The sequence below is a fragment of the Barbatula barbatula genome (genome assembly GCF_947034865.1).
Source record: "Barbatula barbatula genome assembly, chromosome: 22".
NCBI lineage: Eukaryota > Metazoa > Chordata > Actinopteri > Cypriniformes > Nemacheilidae > Barbatula > Barbatula barbatula.
Window position 1 is genome coordinate 1,360,803 of NC_136785.1, and position 13,527 is coordinate 1,374,329.

General features: G+C 40.8%; 1 protein-coding gene across 1 annotated transcript; it reads left to right on the plus strand.

The window, feature by feature from the left end:
* The first annotated feature begins 565 nt into the window (after positions 1-565).
* On the plus strand, positions 566-12,354 carry lrrc8aa (leucine rich repeat containing 8 VRAC subunit Aa). Its single transcript, XM_079486261.1, has 7 exons — positions 566-689; positions 7,054-7,756; positions 7,837-8,445; positions 9,302-9,634; positions 9,723-9,893; positions 9,999-10,304; positions 11,097-12,354. Exons 2-7 carry the CDS (start codon positions 7,064-7,066, stop codon positions 11,370-11,372), a joined length of 2,388 nt encoding a protein of 795 aa, XP_079342387.1. The 5' UTR covers positions 566-689; positions 7,054-7,063; the 3' UTR covers positions 11,373-12,354.
* The last annotated feature ends 1,173 nt before the right edge of the window (positions 12,355-13,527 follow it).

Sequence of the window (13,527 nt, forward strand, 5' to 3'; positions counted from 1 at the left end):
TTGGCCACGAGTCACCAGCTCAAATGTTATTTATAAAAACCATGAAACACGTGACTCGAATAAGTGTCTAGAATGTTCACGAACGATGACGGGGAAATTGTCAAATGCGCATAAAGTATCGGTATCGTATACTTTTATCATTAACATCATCGTCATTTCATCAAGTGCGGGAATACAGCATCCTGCATTAAGTTGTTTGTTTCGTGCGTATAAACGACCTTCACGTCACACGGATAGTCTTGACCGCCGCTCCACCCTGCGTCAAAGTCGAGCACGCTCGTGCTGGATCAGCGCAGTGCGCGTCACCGCGCCACGCAACGAGTCCTACTACGGCAAAGATTTACCTCACGAATCTTAGTTAGACGATTTTATTTAAACATCCGATCAACTGTGAGGATTCGCGTCCCACTATCGATGTATTATTAGCAGTAATGAATATGAATTAAAATCAACGTCATTGATGTCTATGAACGGTGGCCTTCGCGATAGTATGATTCGTAGCGCGTCGGGCGGTCCTGCTGACGCGTGTTCCTAGGCGTGTCTTATGCGCGTTCCTCAACTCTTTTCCCGTATCGCAGGAGAGTGAGACAGCAGGAGAGTGAGACACCGCCGCTGTCGACCGTGGACCGGAGGAAAGAAATGTGTCAGTTATGCGCCACAGAAGCCGGAGATCGATACGGTAACAGCCGGTGAGTCGCGCCTGGTGTGTTTGTGTCGGCCGCGGGTTTATCAAGAGTTTCACGCGGGTTCGTGATGTTCTTGCCGACAGAATAGTTTTTTTGGGGAGGAAAACAAGACAAGGGTTTATTTTCCACCCACGGAAAACCATTAGACTGCTGCGGGCCTGTGGTGTGTGTGGGAATGCGAGTTAGTCTTGGCCCTGAGTTGAACACGTTGTTTATAGCCATCAGTGTTATAGTGAAACGACATATGAGGACGTTTAAAGTCGTCTTGACTAGTTCAAGAAGACGAGAGGTCATCAGCTATAATATGGGGGGGTTGGGTCTCTCTCTCTCTCTTTCAAGATTAAAATAGCTTTATTGGCATGAATAATAAAGTTTACATTGCCAAAGCAGGAAAATTAAAGGTAAACATTCTGTAGAAATATATAGTATCCTATCTAAGCACATCAATACGGACATTAAAGGGCGAAGTATTGGCAGGATCCTGTCACAAGTGTCAGTTTGTGTGTGTTGTGTCAGTGTTTATTTGTGTTGTGCTGGTGGCGAGATACGTCTGTGTGTGTGTTAGGTCCCTGATCTGTAATACAGTAATAGCTGTTTCTGTTCACGTGTGTGTATAGATGTAGCTCCATTGTGGGTACCAGGTCGCCCCTCGTGAATAGAAAACCTGAGAGCGTTTTGAAGGAAATGGATTATTGGGCTACTAAAGGATGCCAGGTAGAAAAATGCTTCTGAGGGTTTTGTTTGGAGGTGTATTAAGGGTACGGATAGAAAATACTATTAGGTCCGTGTGAAAAAATATAGAAGTCGCTGGCAAGTCTGCATGGAGATACCAAAACAAACCTGTGACTTTTATTATAGAGATACAATGGTTTTCATAGGATGTTCTTATTCCCATCTTTCTTTTCAGAGCGGCATCTACATTTACATTTATTCATTTGGCAGATGCTTTTATCCAAAGCGACTTACAAGTAGTTTTTTTACAGTGGCACATTACTGCAGTGAATGTACTGTAGTTGTTTTTATGTATTCTGTTCGTTTATACGTTTGTATTTAGTCATTTGGCAGATGCTTTTATCCAAAGAAACATCATTTGCCGAACAAGATCAACAATATATCCAGCATCACACACTGCCAAGGTCTAAAACTAATCTAAAGGGGCTTTTTTACTACCAAAGTTTACTACCATAATATTTATTTTCCCTACCCTACTATGGCAGTCAATGTGGGGGGGGGGTTTACTTACATTGGTCCCGATATCTTTCTCTGTGTTCGTCAAAGCAAATACATTTAAAGAGGTTTGGAATAATCTGAGGGCGAGTAAAGGATGACAGTGTTTTCATTTTTGGGTGAACTGTCCCTTTAAATATTGCTTTTTAATAATCGCTTCCTTTTATATGGTGCATTAGTATGGGCTCTGTTGAAAGTGGTTTATTGGTTTAGGCTTGCAAAAAGATTGCAAAACTTACACAAAGAAAAATTTTGTTCATTGTTAGAATCGGTTACGATTTCACAGACAGTCATGCACAGACGTGTCTGCCTTCTGCGGGTGTGGAGTGGGGAATCTGGAAGTCGTGTCAGGGGTGATATGATCTGGTTATTTCGTATTAATAGTGTAGTAATAAAGTATTAAAGTTAGTAAAGGCTTGAAATAATAGCGTTTACTTCGGATTAGAGTAAAAATGCGCCCCTGAGGTGTGTGTTTTAACAAGCGTAGGCCTGATTTTTTTCTTCCACGTGTGTGTGATGTCTTTGTTAGCTGAAGCATGCAGCGCATGTTTGATTTAAGCACACTTACCCATAATTCCCAGTGCTGTGTGCTACGTTCTTCCCAAGACCTGTGAGGCACATGCGACCTCGTAAACTGACCAGCTGCCCTGCTTTAAACCTGACGCTTTCAGTCACATGTTATGTTTGTGTACAGAATACATCATGTTGTTTTTAGCTGGTTTGTGAGTGAGCGGTCTGAAACTGCCATACTGTAGTGTTGAGATCTTTACTGTTATAAAACTGCTGTTTTATATTTATATATATATATTTTTTCTATTTACTTTTTCAGTAAGACAAATTGTTTATCTATCCAGGCATATAATGCATGCATATTATGTGTAATAAAATAGCATATTGCACAGAAGCTCAATGTTCACAAAAGATTTTACGCATACTTTTAAAGAAATAGTAGGAATTGTCTAGTGTGTACTGTATAGTACAGTAGTATTGCATCTGAACATCTTGTGCTTTGTTATATACAGTATAATGTGCATCTCATCAATTAAGAGCATTTTCTAACAGCTGAGATGACACATTTTCTCTCATGATTTTATACGGCACACTCACCTCAATTTGCTTTGAGTGCTTTGACTCAAACTTTATAGCACTTCACATTTGACTAGGCAAACATGTGAGTTTTTGATGATAGGACAGAGTTTGTGATGTTTTGACTGTGTGTGTGTTTTCATTTGGGCATGTCCATGGTTGTGACTTGTCCTTGGAGGATATGATTTGTTTCATGTTCCAGCTTTCCTGCGGATATTTTTTATTTTCTTTTTTGCTGAGTCAAAGGAGCCTCCTGTACGAGAGCGTAGGCAATGTCCAAATGGAAATGAACTTCTATTATGAGGAAAATAATTGAGATTTGTAATCTACTTTGACGCTGTTATGTGAGAGTTTTAATAAAGACGTCTGAGGAAAATGTCAAATGTAATTACGGTCGAAGAAAGAGGCATACTGTTAACTGGAAAGCCGTGTGTGTATCGTGGGTTGCGTTGCCAAAGGTTACTGTGATGGAAAAGGTGTTTCCGTCGTGGCTGGTCCAGACTGGATGAGAAGACACTATCAGACAAACAATCTCAACGGGCTCTGTGTGAAAACAAACCGGAGCCGTCCGTCCGCCCATCCAATCCACACACACTTACTGCGTCTCCTGTTTACTTTCTAAAGGAAATGCAGTAATGGATTGTTTAGAAGGTTGCTCTTAAAATGCTTGAGGTTTACAAGAGTGTTTCCAGCTCCGAGAAAGGAAAATGTGAATGTTTGATGCGTACAAAGGTTTATGTTTGTTAATTGTTAATAGACTCTCAGCTGAAACCAGAGCGCTTCGGACATTCAGACTCAAAGACTTTGTCTTTTTTTTCCAACTTCACTCAGATATTCTGCCTTTCTTTCATCCTCTTGATTTAATTGTACACATTTTTGTTGTACTATTGACTGCGACATTGTCAAGATCCTTAAAGGACAAACATCAAAGTCATCCATACGACTGGAGATCATCACACCCAAGTGACCTGTTTGCTATATTCCGGTCGTCTTCTGGGATTTTAGAGTCCACTATCAATTTACTTCTGTGTATTGAAAAACAACAGAATCAATCATACGGTTTTGAACCTTAAAGAATCGTCTGAAAACACGTCTCTTCCGTCAACACCTGACCGATCAGTTCTGATTTCTAAAAAAAAGATTTGGTTTTGGATTGCACTTGTGCTTTTTGTTGTCCTCGTGTCTTTCCAACTGCTTCCATTGTTTACCTCATCTGTAAGGCGCTTTGGATAAAAGTGTCTGCAAAATGTAAAAATACCAACATTATTATTTTGTCTGTTGAGAACTTTGGTATTTAATTTCACTTCAGCGTGTTTATAAGGCCTGTTCTTTACAGCCAATGAATATGTTATAATCGGCTGCCATTGATTGAACTTCTTTAACAGCGTATTTCAAAGCGCTTGATCCATCAGCTGAACACTACACCACATTTTGTGACCTTCAGAATAAAACCTTGCTACTCCAATCTCAATTTCATGTTTTTTAATAAATCATCACTATCGGTCACCCTTAATGTTTGTTTGTGGGTTTTGCAAGAAAGTATTAAAATACCACAAATGCAGAGGAAACATTTTATGATTAGTTTTAAGTGGCAGTTTAACAGAGACAAGGTTTGCCATGATTTTCTGGCCTTATCGGGAGTTTTGGTTTTGCTTTTTAAACATTATCATCACAACAGATAAGCTCAGTTATTTGTGGGAAGCATAAATGGTTTTCAATATGAAAATATGACAAATCGAGCTGCCCGAACAGGAAGCATGTTCCAAAATACTGTATTTAAACCTTTGTGCAAGGCATGTTTTGTCATGCATATGAGGGTGCGTCTGTATTTTCTATGGCCCATCTGAATAATGTGTGAATGGTGGAAGATTGTGTGTTGTTGTGAACGATGTGTGAACGGGCAGCTATTAAGTGTGTGTTCATTTTCAGCTGCTTTTATGTGTTTGATAAGAAGAAGTGTGTGTGTGTGTGTATCTCTCAAACATACACACAAAGCTCTCAGCACTGACTTTTTATCTCCGTATACAAAGAGCCACAAGTGTGTGTTTTCTTATTTTGTGCTTTGCTTCATTTATTTGAGAAGTTGTTCTCAGTCAGTGAGCCTCCTGTTTTGTGCACCTGTATTATTTTCCTCCATTGTGGATCCAGTGTCGTATGTTTATGCTTTATTCTCAATTGTACGTTTTATCGGCATGCCTTGAAGCAGGTCCTGAGGTCTTGTTCATCAGCTAGCACGTTTCCGTTAACCCTGCCAGATGGCTTTTAAATACGTCGTCTTAATGAACCACACATTATAATGTTTGTATATTGATTTTGTAAATCAGTCAATAAATCAATAAAGAATCTCTAACGCAGCGCATTGTAGTGTGCAGTGTATTGTACTCCCGTTACTCTGGGAATTGTTTCAGTCCTGCGAGGAATTTTTACAAGGTCTCGGGATACAATTGCCATGCTCTTTTTGGCATTTTCACTCTGGCCCCCGAATCCTAAACGGAAAATTCCCAGCATTTCCCAGTCTAAGTATAGATGTCAGCCGGAGCGACTCTAAATCTGACTCACTGATTCCAGAGTTCTCACATATACAAAGACGGAGCGTCCGTGCAAATAAATGAATGATGGAAATGACACGCCTGGGCGCCACCAAACTCGATTATATTTCTGGTTTCTTGAGTTTATCTCTTCTCGTCTGCACTCTTTCCTGTCTCGGCCCCATTAGCCCTTTTCTCCAGCTAATAAACTCAACAGCTTTTTCTTTATCTCTTTGTCTTTGTGCATCTCCACCCATTTTTAGTGGTCTGCTGGTGCCATCTCCGCTAATGATGGCGGTTATATAATGGAGGTCTGAGAAAGCGTTGGGTTAACCTTCTTTAATTCATTCACCCTAATGTTGTTCTCCTGTTGTTTTGACCAATATCCATGTGGCCTTTGTTTATATGATTATGAAGTAAATGGGGACAGGTGCTGTCAGCTATATACCACAAATGTTGAGTAACGGAAGAAGGAAAGTCAGATTTAAATGGCATGAGGGTGCGGAGATGAGTACTTATTCGGTTTAAGATGAACTATTGAATTATTGATGAACATTTAGTTTGGTACATTTTGGCTGTATAACACTTGTTTTGTTCCTTCCTTCGTAAAGACCTCATAAATGTTTTTAATCTCTTTTACCTCTCATCTGTTTTTTTCGATATCCAGTCATATTCTGTTTTGGCTTGTCATAGCTGAATTAGAGTAGAACTGAATTGTGGGTAGAATGTGTGTGGCTCTCTCATGCGGTCTCGTTCTGGGTTGAGGCAGACGCAGGACAGATCGCACATGGGATTAATTCTAAACTCCAACCTGGCAACCCTAAATATCTCGGTATGCCAGCGTGCCGACCGCAGCCTTTGGGCAAAAAGGCTGAGTTTGTAAACCGCTTTTATAAAGTCAAGAGCTCGGTTTGCTTTCACTACCTAACTGTGTGTGTTTGTGTGATTACATGAGTTTGTACTTTCAAAGTCTGTTTGGGATGTGGAACACTGGGATGTTCTGCTGACTCATTTATAACTACTTCCTGTATTCATGTACTGTAAGAGAAAACAGTCGATGACAGAAGACTGAAATAAGGGTGTAAAATATGCTGACAATAAATCTTCATGATCCTATTCTTCTGCCCCTTATTACATTATTTATGGTCACTTTCTTGCCTTATTCCACTTTGAGATGTCATAACGTGTTTGATAGAGCGCTACCATTGATTATACCAGCGCTACCATTCCCAAAATATGAAACAATACTATAGCAAATGAAACCTACTGTATTATATACATTATATATATACATATACACACATGATATTAATATTTTATTTGTCTATAGCATTAAATTAAATTAAAACTACTCGTTAGTTATTGATTTTTTTGAAAGTTAAGTTTGGGCCACATAAGGTTTGTTTACATCGTTGAAACTGTCTATAGTGCTATTATTTTAAAGACAATATTGCAAAAACGCAAATGCCACCCTCCCTGTAAATAAATAAAAATTCAACACATACTTCTCTCTTATTGTTGTTCAGGTGAGCTGTCATGATTCCCATCACAGAGCTGCGGTACTTTGCTGACACACAACCTGCGTACCGCATCCTGAAGCCATGGTGGGACGTGTTCACAGACTACATCTCCATCGTCATGCTGATGATCGCCGTGTTCGGCGGCACGCTGCAAGTCACGCAGGACAAGATGATTTGCCTCCCGTGCAAATGGGTCGTAAACGACACCTGCGACCGAAACAACAACAACAGCGTGTCTCTCAACTCTGAGCCCAAAGGCATCAAGTATGACCTCGACCGGCACCAGTACAACTACGTGGACGCCGTGTGTTACGAGAACGTGCTCCACTGGTTCGCGAAGTACTTCCCGTATTTGGTGTTGCTGCACACGCTGATTTTTCTGGCATGCAGTAACTTTTGGTTCAAGTTTCCGCGGACCAGCTCGAAGCTGGAGCACTTTGTGTCCATTCTTCTGAAGTGCTTCGACTCCCCGTGGACGACGCGGGCGCTGTCCGAAACCGTGGTGGAGGAGAGCGACCCGAAGCCGGCCGGAAAGATGAACGGGTCCATGGATAAAAAGGCCTCCAGCGTGAGCGACCAGGACGTGGAAGCGAGCGTTCCCATGCTGCAGAGGACCAAGTCTCGGATCGAGCAGGGGATCGTGGACCGATCGGAAACGGGCGTCCTGGACAAGAAGGAGGGCGAGCAGGCAAAGGCTTTGTTTGAAAAGGTCTGTGCACACATAGAGAATTGCTAGCACGAAAGCTCAGAAAGTTCCAAATGTAAAAACTCCTTTTTCTCCTTTTGCAGGTGAAAAAGTTTCGTATCCATGTAGAAGAGGGCGACATCGTCCACCGCCTTTACATTCGTCAGGTGATCATCAAAGTCTTCCAGTTCATCATCATCATCTGCTACACCATCTATTACGTTCACAAGATCCAGTTCAAAGTGGAGTGTAAGGTAAACATCCAGAAGCTGACGGGATACAGAATGTACCGCTGCGCCCATCCGCTGGCAACGCTCTTCAAGATTCTGGCCTCTTTCTACATCAGTCTGGTGGTGGTGTACGGCCTCATATGCATGTACACGCTCTACTGGATCGTCAGCCGCTCGCTGAAACGCTACTCCTTCGAGTCCATCCGCGAGGAGAGCAGCTACAGCGACATTCCTGACGTGAAGAACGACTTCGCCTTCATGCTGCACATGATCGACCAGTATGACCCGCTGTACTCCAAGAGGTTCGCCGTGTTCCTGTCGGAGGTCAGCGAGAACAAACTGAGACAGCTGAACCTGAACAACGAGTGGACGCTGGAGAAACTCCGACAGAGGATCACCAAGAACTCGCAGGAGAAGCTGGAGCTTCATCTCTTCATGCTGAGCGGGATTCCAGACACTGTGTTCGATCTCGTGGAGCTCGAGGTTTGTGTCTCTTTTTATCAGCAATTTTGGTATGGCTCTTGTCATCTGTTTATATGTTGCTATACAACTTCAATTTTTTATTGAATTGTTATCTATTTGTAAATATTCAGGCCAGTATTTATTTTTAATATCAATAAACGGAAAAAAATTGGAATAAAATATGGACCTTACAGTTTATGGGACTACATTTACATTTAGTCATTTAACAGACGCTTTTATCCAAAGCGACTTAAAGATAAGGAAACATTGGAAGCAATTATAACAACATAAGGACTAAAGAAAAAATTTAAATGTTGCCTCAAAAGTAAATTGAAATAAGTTTAAAGCACAAAAATTATAATCATGAACAAAAACTAAAATAGAAATGAATTAATATTATATAGCAACAAAAAACAAAAAAATAAACAGATAAATTACAAAATGACAAAAGCATATACCAAAATTGCTCAAACTTGAACTTAAATTAGCTAAAAAACTAACGATTTAAAAATACAAGCTAATTTAAAATATTAATAAAGCTTTATATTTTTATGTTACTTATTAGCAATTTTGGTGTTGCATTTGTCATCTTACTATTTGTTTATTACTTATGTTACTATATAGTTTTTTTATTTAGCTTTATTTAGGTTCAGTTTAGTTTTTATTATTTTGTTTATTTTTTATTTATTTGTAAATATTTAGGCCAGTGTTTTATTATTATTTTAATAAACTGAAATACTTAAATAGTTGTAGTTTAAGCAAACTGCAACAATGAAATACACGAATGTTACCAACAATCTCCTCTATACAAAGCTGGCTCTGAAGAAATTGTATATCTCCCCTTTAATCATACTAAATGTGTTTGTGTCATCCTCAGGTGCTGAAATTGGAGCTCATCCCTGACGTGACAATCCCACCCATCATCGCTCAACTGTCTAGCATGAGCGAGCTGTGGCTCTATCACACACCGGCCAGAATCGAAGCTCCTGCGCTGGCCTTCCTCCGAGAGCACCTCAAATCACTCCACATCAAGTTCACAGACATTAAAGAGATTCCTCTGTGGATCTACAGCCTGAAGAACCTCGGCGAGCTTCATCTCACCGGAAACCTCAGCGCGGAGAACAACCGCTTCATCATCATCGACGGCCTGCGGGAGCTCAAGAGACTCAAAGTTCTGCGGCTGAAGAGCAACCTGACCAAACTGCCTCAGGTGAGACGATGTTTACCAATCCTGACTTAAACCGTAATGGAAAGATTCAACGTTCTGATTTGCGATTCGCTCTTGTCTTCTAATGCAGGTGGTGACGGATGTCGGGGTGCATTTGCAAAAGCTGTCCATCAACAACGAAGGGACCAAACTGATGGTTATGAACAGTCTGAAGAAGATGGTGAACCTGACGGAGCTGGAACTGGTGCGCTGTGATCTGGAGAGGATTCCTCACTCCATATTCAGTCTGCACAATCTACAGGTACATCCGAGACAGGAGGAGAAAAGCTTAACCCGCCTCCACACTGTTTTCAATGAATTACAACATGCACAGAAGTTCAGAGGTGGTTTTCTCTTCTGTCTGTAGGAGATTGACCTGAAGGACAACAACTTAAAGACCATCGAGGAGATCATCAGCTTCCAGCATCTTCACAGACTGGTGTGCCTCAAACTCTGGTACAACCAAATCGCATACATCCCCATCCAGATCGGCACGCTCACCAACCTGGAGCGACTCTACCTGAACAGAAACAAGATCGAGAAGATTCCTGCACAGCTTTTCTTCTGCAGGAAACTTCGGTACCTGGACCTAAGCCATAATAACCTGACCAGCATCCCTCCAGACATCGGCTTCCTGCAGAACCTGCAGTACTTCGCCGTTACCGCTAACAGAGTGAGTCGATCGTAGATGTGCAGACGTGTGAGATTTCATTGTGACATCATCAGATGTTGAGCTGACGTTTCTTCCGTATAACCTGCACAGGGATTTGTCAGATATCTTATATTTGTTTCTTGAAGACCAACCACTGTAATAACAACCCATGCTTTTTTAATACTTAAAGAAACAGTTCCTCCAAATATGAAAATACATTTTCCTGTAAGTAGGGACGTGTACAATAGCAGCATGGCGATTATACGCCATTATGATTAAGATTTGTGACGCATGAATCGAATTCGAGAGCGTTCTCCATTACGTGCACTTTAGAAAGCGCAGGGTTTCAGAGTTGTTTTGTCGACTCTGAATTCTTTTGGATACGAGTCAGAATTCCAAGGAAGGTAAACATATACAGAGAGCACCTCTCTCACACATGTGTCTTCAGTTTAACACGCCGTCTTGGATGTTTTTAGTCATGGGTGGAGAGCGTGTGTGGCATGTTTCTGAAAATAGAGTTTATAGGACCACCTGACGAGAAGTATGTGCGATACGCATTCATTCTGGCTGCTTCATTAGCTTGTTATCTAAATGAGTTGTGTAATTTGGGTTGTTTGTTTAATCTTAAGGTGAACTGTAATCAATCGCACGTTTGCTTTTTTGAATGTGTGCAAATTATCAACTTAATCTGAAGATATTATATATATAACCAACGTGTTGTACAAATATCTCTCTTTTATTTGGCAATTGTGATATCTAGGCTACAAAGTTGAATTAACAATTGTTTGAGTAATGTCTTTCTCTGTGTTTCAGATTGAGATGTTGCCACCCGAACTCTTTCAGTGTAAGAAGCTGCGGACGCTCAATCTTGGGAATAACTGCCTTACGGCGCTGCCGTCTCGATTCGGAGAGCTGACGGGACTGACGCAGCTGGAGCTCCGTGGGAACCGTCTGGAGGGTCTGCCGGTGGAGCTGTCCGAATGTCGCCTTCTGAAACGCTCAGGGCTCATCGTGGAGGAAGATCTCTTCAACACGTTACCGCCCGAGGTCAAGGAGCAGCTGTGGAGAAACGATAAAGAACAAGCCTGAGAGAGACGGACAGAGATTAAGCAGAAAACATCAGATTCTCATCTGAAAAGAGGGCGTATGAAGGGATGCTGTAGACCTGTACTGCCCTCTACGGGCTCGGAGGTGCATGCGAATAGACAACACCGATGCCAACATGATGAACATGTGTTTGGAAGTGCCTGTGTTTCAGCAGTGGCATTATGGGATGTGTGGATGTAAGCAATATGTTGTATAATGAGTGCTTGTGTCCAGTCGTGAAAGAGACCAATTCACAGAACGAATGTGCCAGTTAAAGACCTTTTCTAAAGATCTTAACCAACTTCGCCCATGTACACAATCTATCAGATACATATGTACTTTATGAAGAGACAAAACTGAGAACTCTTTTAAATAAATGATTGTGGCCAGCAGGGCGGGACGAGAGCCGTAAGGGAACGGCGCGAGACAGGTGCACGCTCAGCTGACGCTCGTTATCACTCCCATCACCGACCTCGCGCCGTTTCCTCACGGATCTCGTCCCGCCCTGCTCGCCACAATTATATACTCCTTAAACTCTAAATGGCAAAAACTACAAACTCAAACCCCTTGTTTAGTCCTCTCGCCGTCTTTCGAAAATGTTGCGTGTGTTTGGATATAAAGACCCGGATGTTGCATCCTATTGGTCGACTTCTGAAAGGAAAAGATGAATCAGTGTTCTGATGATGACTGTTGTAGTTGTGTACCCACACTAAGATGGCCTTACTCTCCTGAGCTGAACGCTGGAGTTCATTTCAAATCAAAGTGTACGTTTTATCTTTATAAGTTTTATAATTTTTCAAAAAAAAGAAAAACAAAAAGAGAGCACGGAAAAACTGTTTCGGTGTTTGCAGGTAAAGCAATCACCTGTTGGCGTTTCTGTTTTTATATGTTCGTATGGTTTATTTTATGATTTTATTGGAATTTTTAGTTTGTGCTGAAGATTAATGTACACGATACGGCTTTAAATAAAAACCAAGTAAGGATTTCTGAGAAACACTTAAAATGTTCTTTCATGAATTTCTTGGTTTCAAAGATTTTTCAATCGAAAAAAAAAGATAGCTGAACATCTTGGTTACAATCAACCAATCAGATTGGAGCTACATTACTGTTATTCATGTTTGCTTTCTAAATGAGATCATTTATGGTTGGGTTTAGTTTTATATAAATAATGTAATTGGTCGAGAAACATCTCTGTTGAAACATCTCTGAGCTGGAAAATTAAGTACGTTTATATAAAACCATTTTTTTAAGCAGGTCCAGGAAAAGATTATTGTACTTTCTGGTACAAAAAAGTTCATTGGTAAACAATAATCTGCATAAATGTTCCTCAACATAGGCTACACTCCTTAACTTGCTGAACACAGAAGCTCTTCTGTTATCATGAGGAAAGTTGCCACACCACATAAAAGCCCCATTCATTCTCTCCCTCCATTAAAATGCCAGCTCAGGGTCAATTCAACCAGGTTGTAATTACACTAAAACAGACCTGCCTCACATACTGTATACATAAAGTTCAAACCGCCTGTCTTCTGCACAGCCATCATAAAGTTACAATGACAGGCAGGGGTCAATAGAGACAAAGTTTGTTCTGTGACATCAGAACAAATAAAGTTCTGTGAACTTTGTCAGAATCCTACTTATCTCTTCACTCTCAGCTGGTATCTATCCCAGTCAAGTGTCCCTATCCCTCCCTCCCCTCGGTCAGCATGTCAAATACACACACACGCAATAGATGAACTGTCTACAACTGAACTTGACTCATGGCGCCTCATTGGCTGTTGAATCGTATGTCAATGCGTCGGCCATATTGGGAGGGTCAATTATTTTTTGTTCTCTGTGTGCTTGTGAAATACAGAAATAGTGTCATTGTTCTTTAGTTATTAAGTGATGCACCGTGTAATTATTGTTGAATTAGTTATTTAGCTATTTTACAGAATAATACAAGCTATTGACAAATATTGTTTCTAACTATATGAAAGTAAACCGACCTGTTTTCTCTTCAGGGTATTAACCTGGAATTAATAAGGTTACTGGAAACTTTTTTGTTCACATGTTCAATAACTTAAGTTGCTAAATGTACATATGTGTATCCCATAGTTCTGTGAAAGAGTTAATGTAAAATCCAATTACATCACCACGGTTACAGTTTAATCAATCA

What these genes read in the sequence shown, in the direction of transcription:
- lrrc8aa (XM_079486261.1), top strand. Translation starts at nt 7,064, where the DNA reads ATGATTCCCATCACAGAGCTGCGGTACTTTGCTGACACACAACCTGCG. An exon ending in CAAAGGCTTTGTTTGAAAAG is followed by an intron (nt 7,757 to 7,836) that starts GTCTGTGCACAC and finishes CTCCTTTTGCAG; the next exon opens with GTGAAAAAGTTTCGTATCCA. An exon ending in TCGATCTCGTGGAGCTCGAG is followed by an intron (nt 8,446 to 9,301) that starts GTTTGTGTCTCT and finishes TGTCATCCTCAG; the next exon opens with GTGCTGAAATTGGAGCTCAT.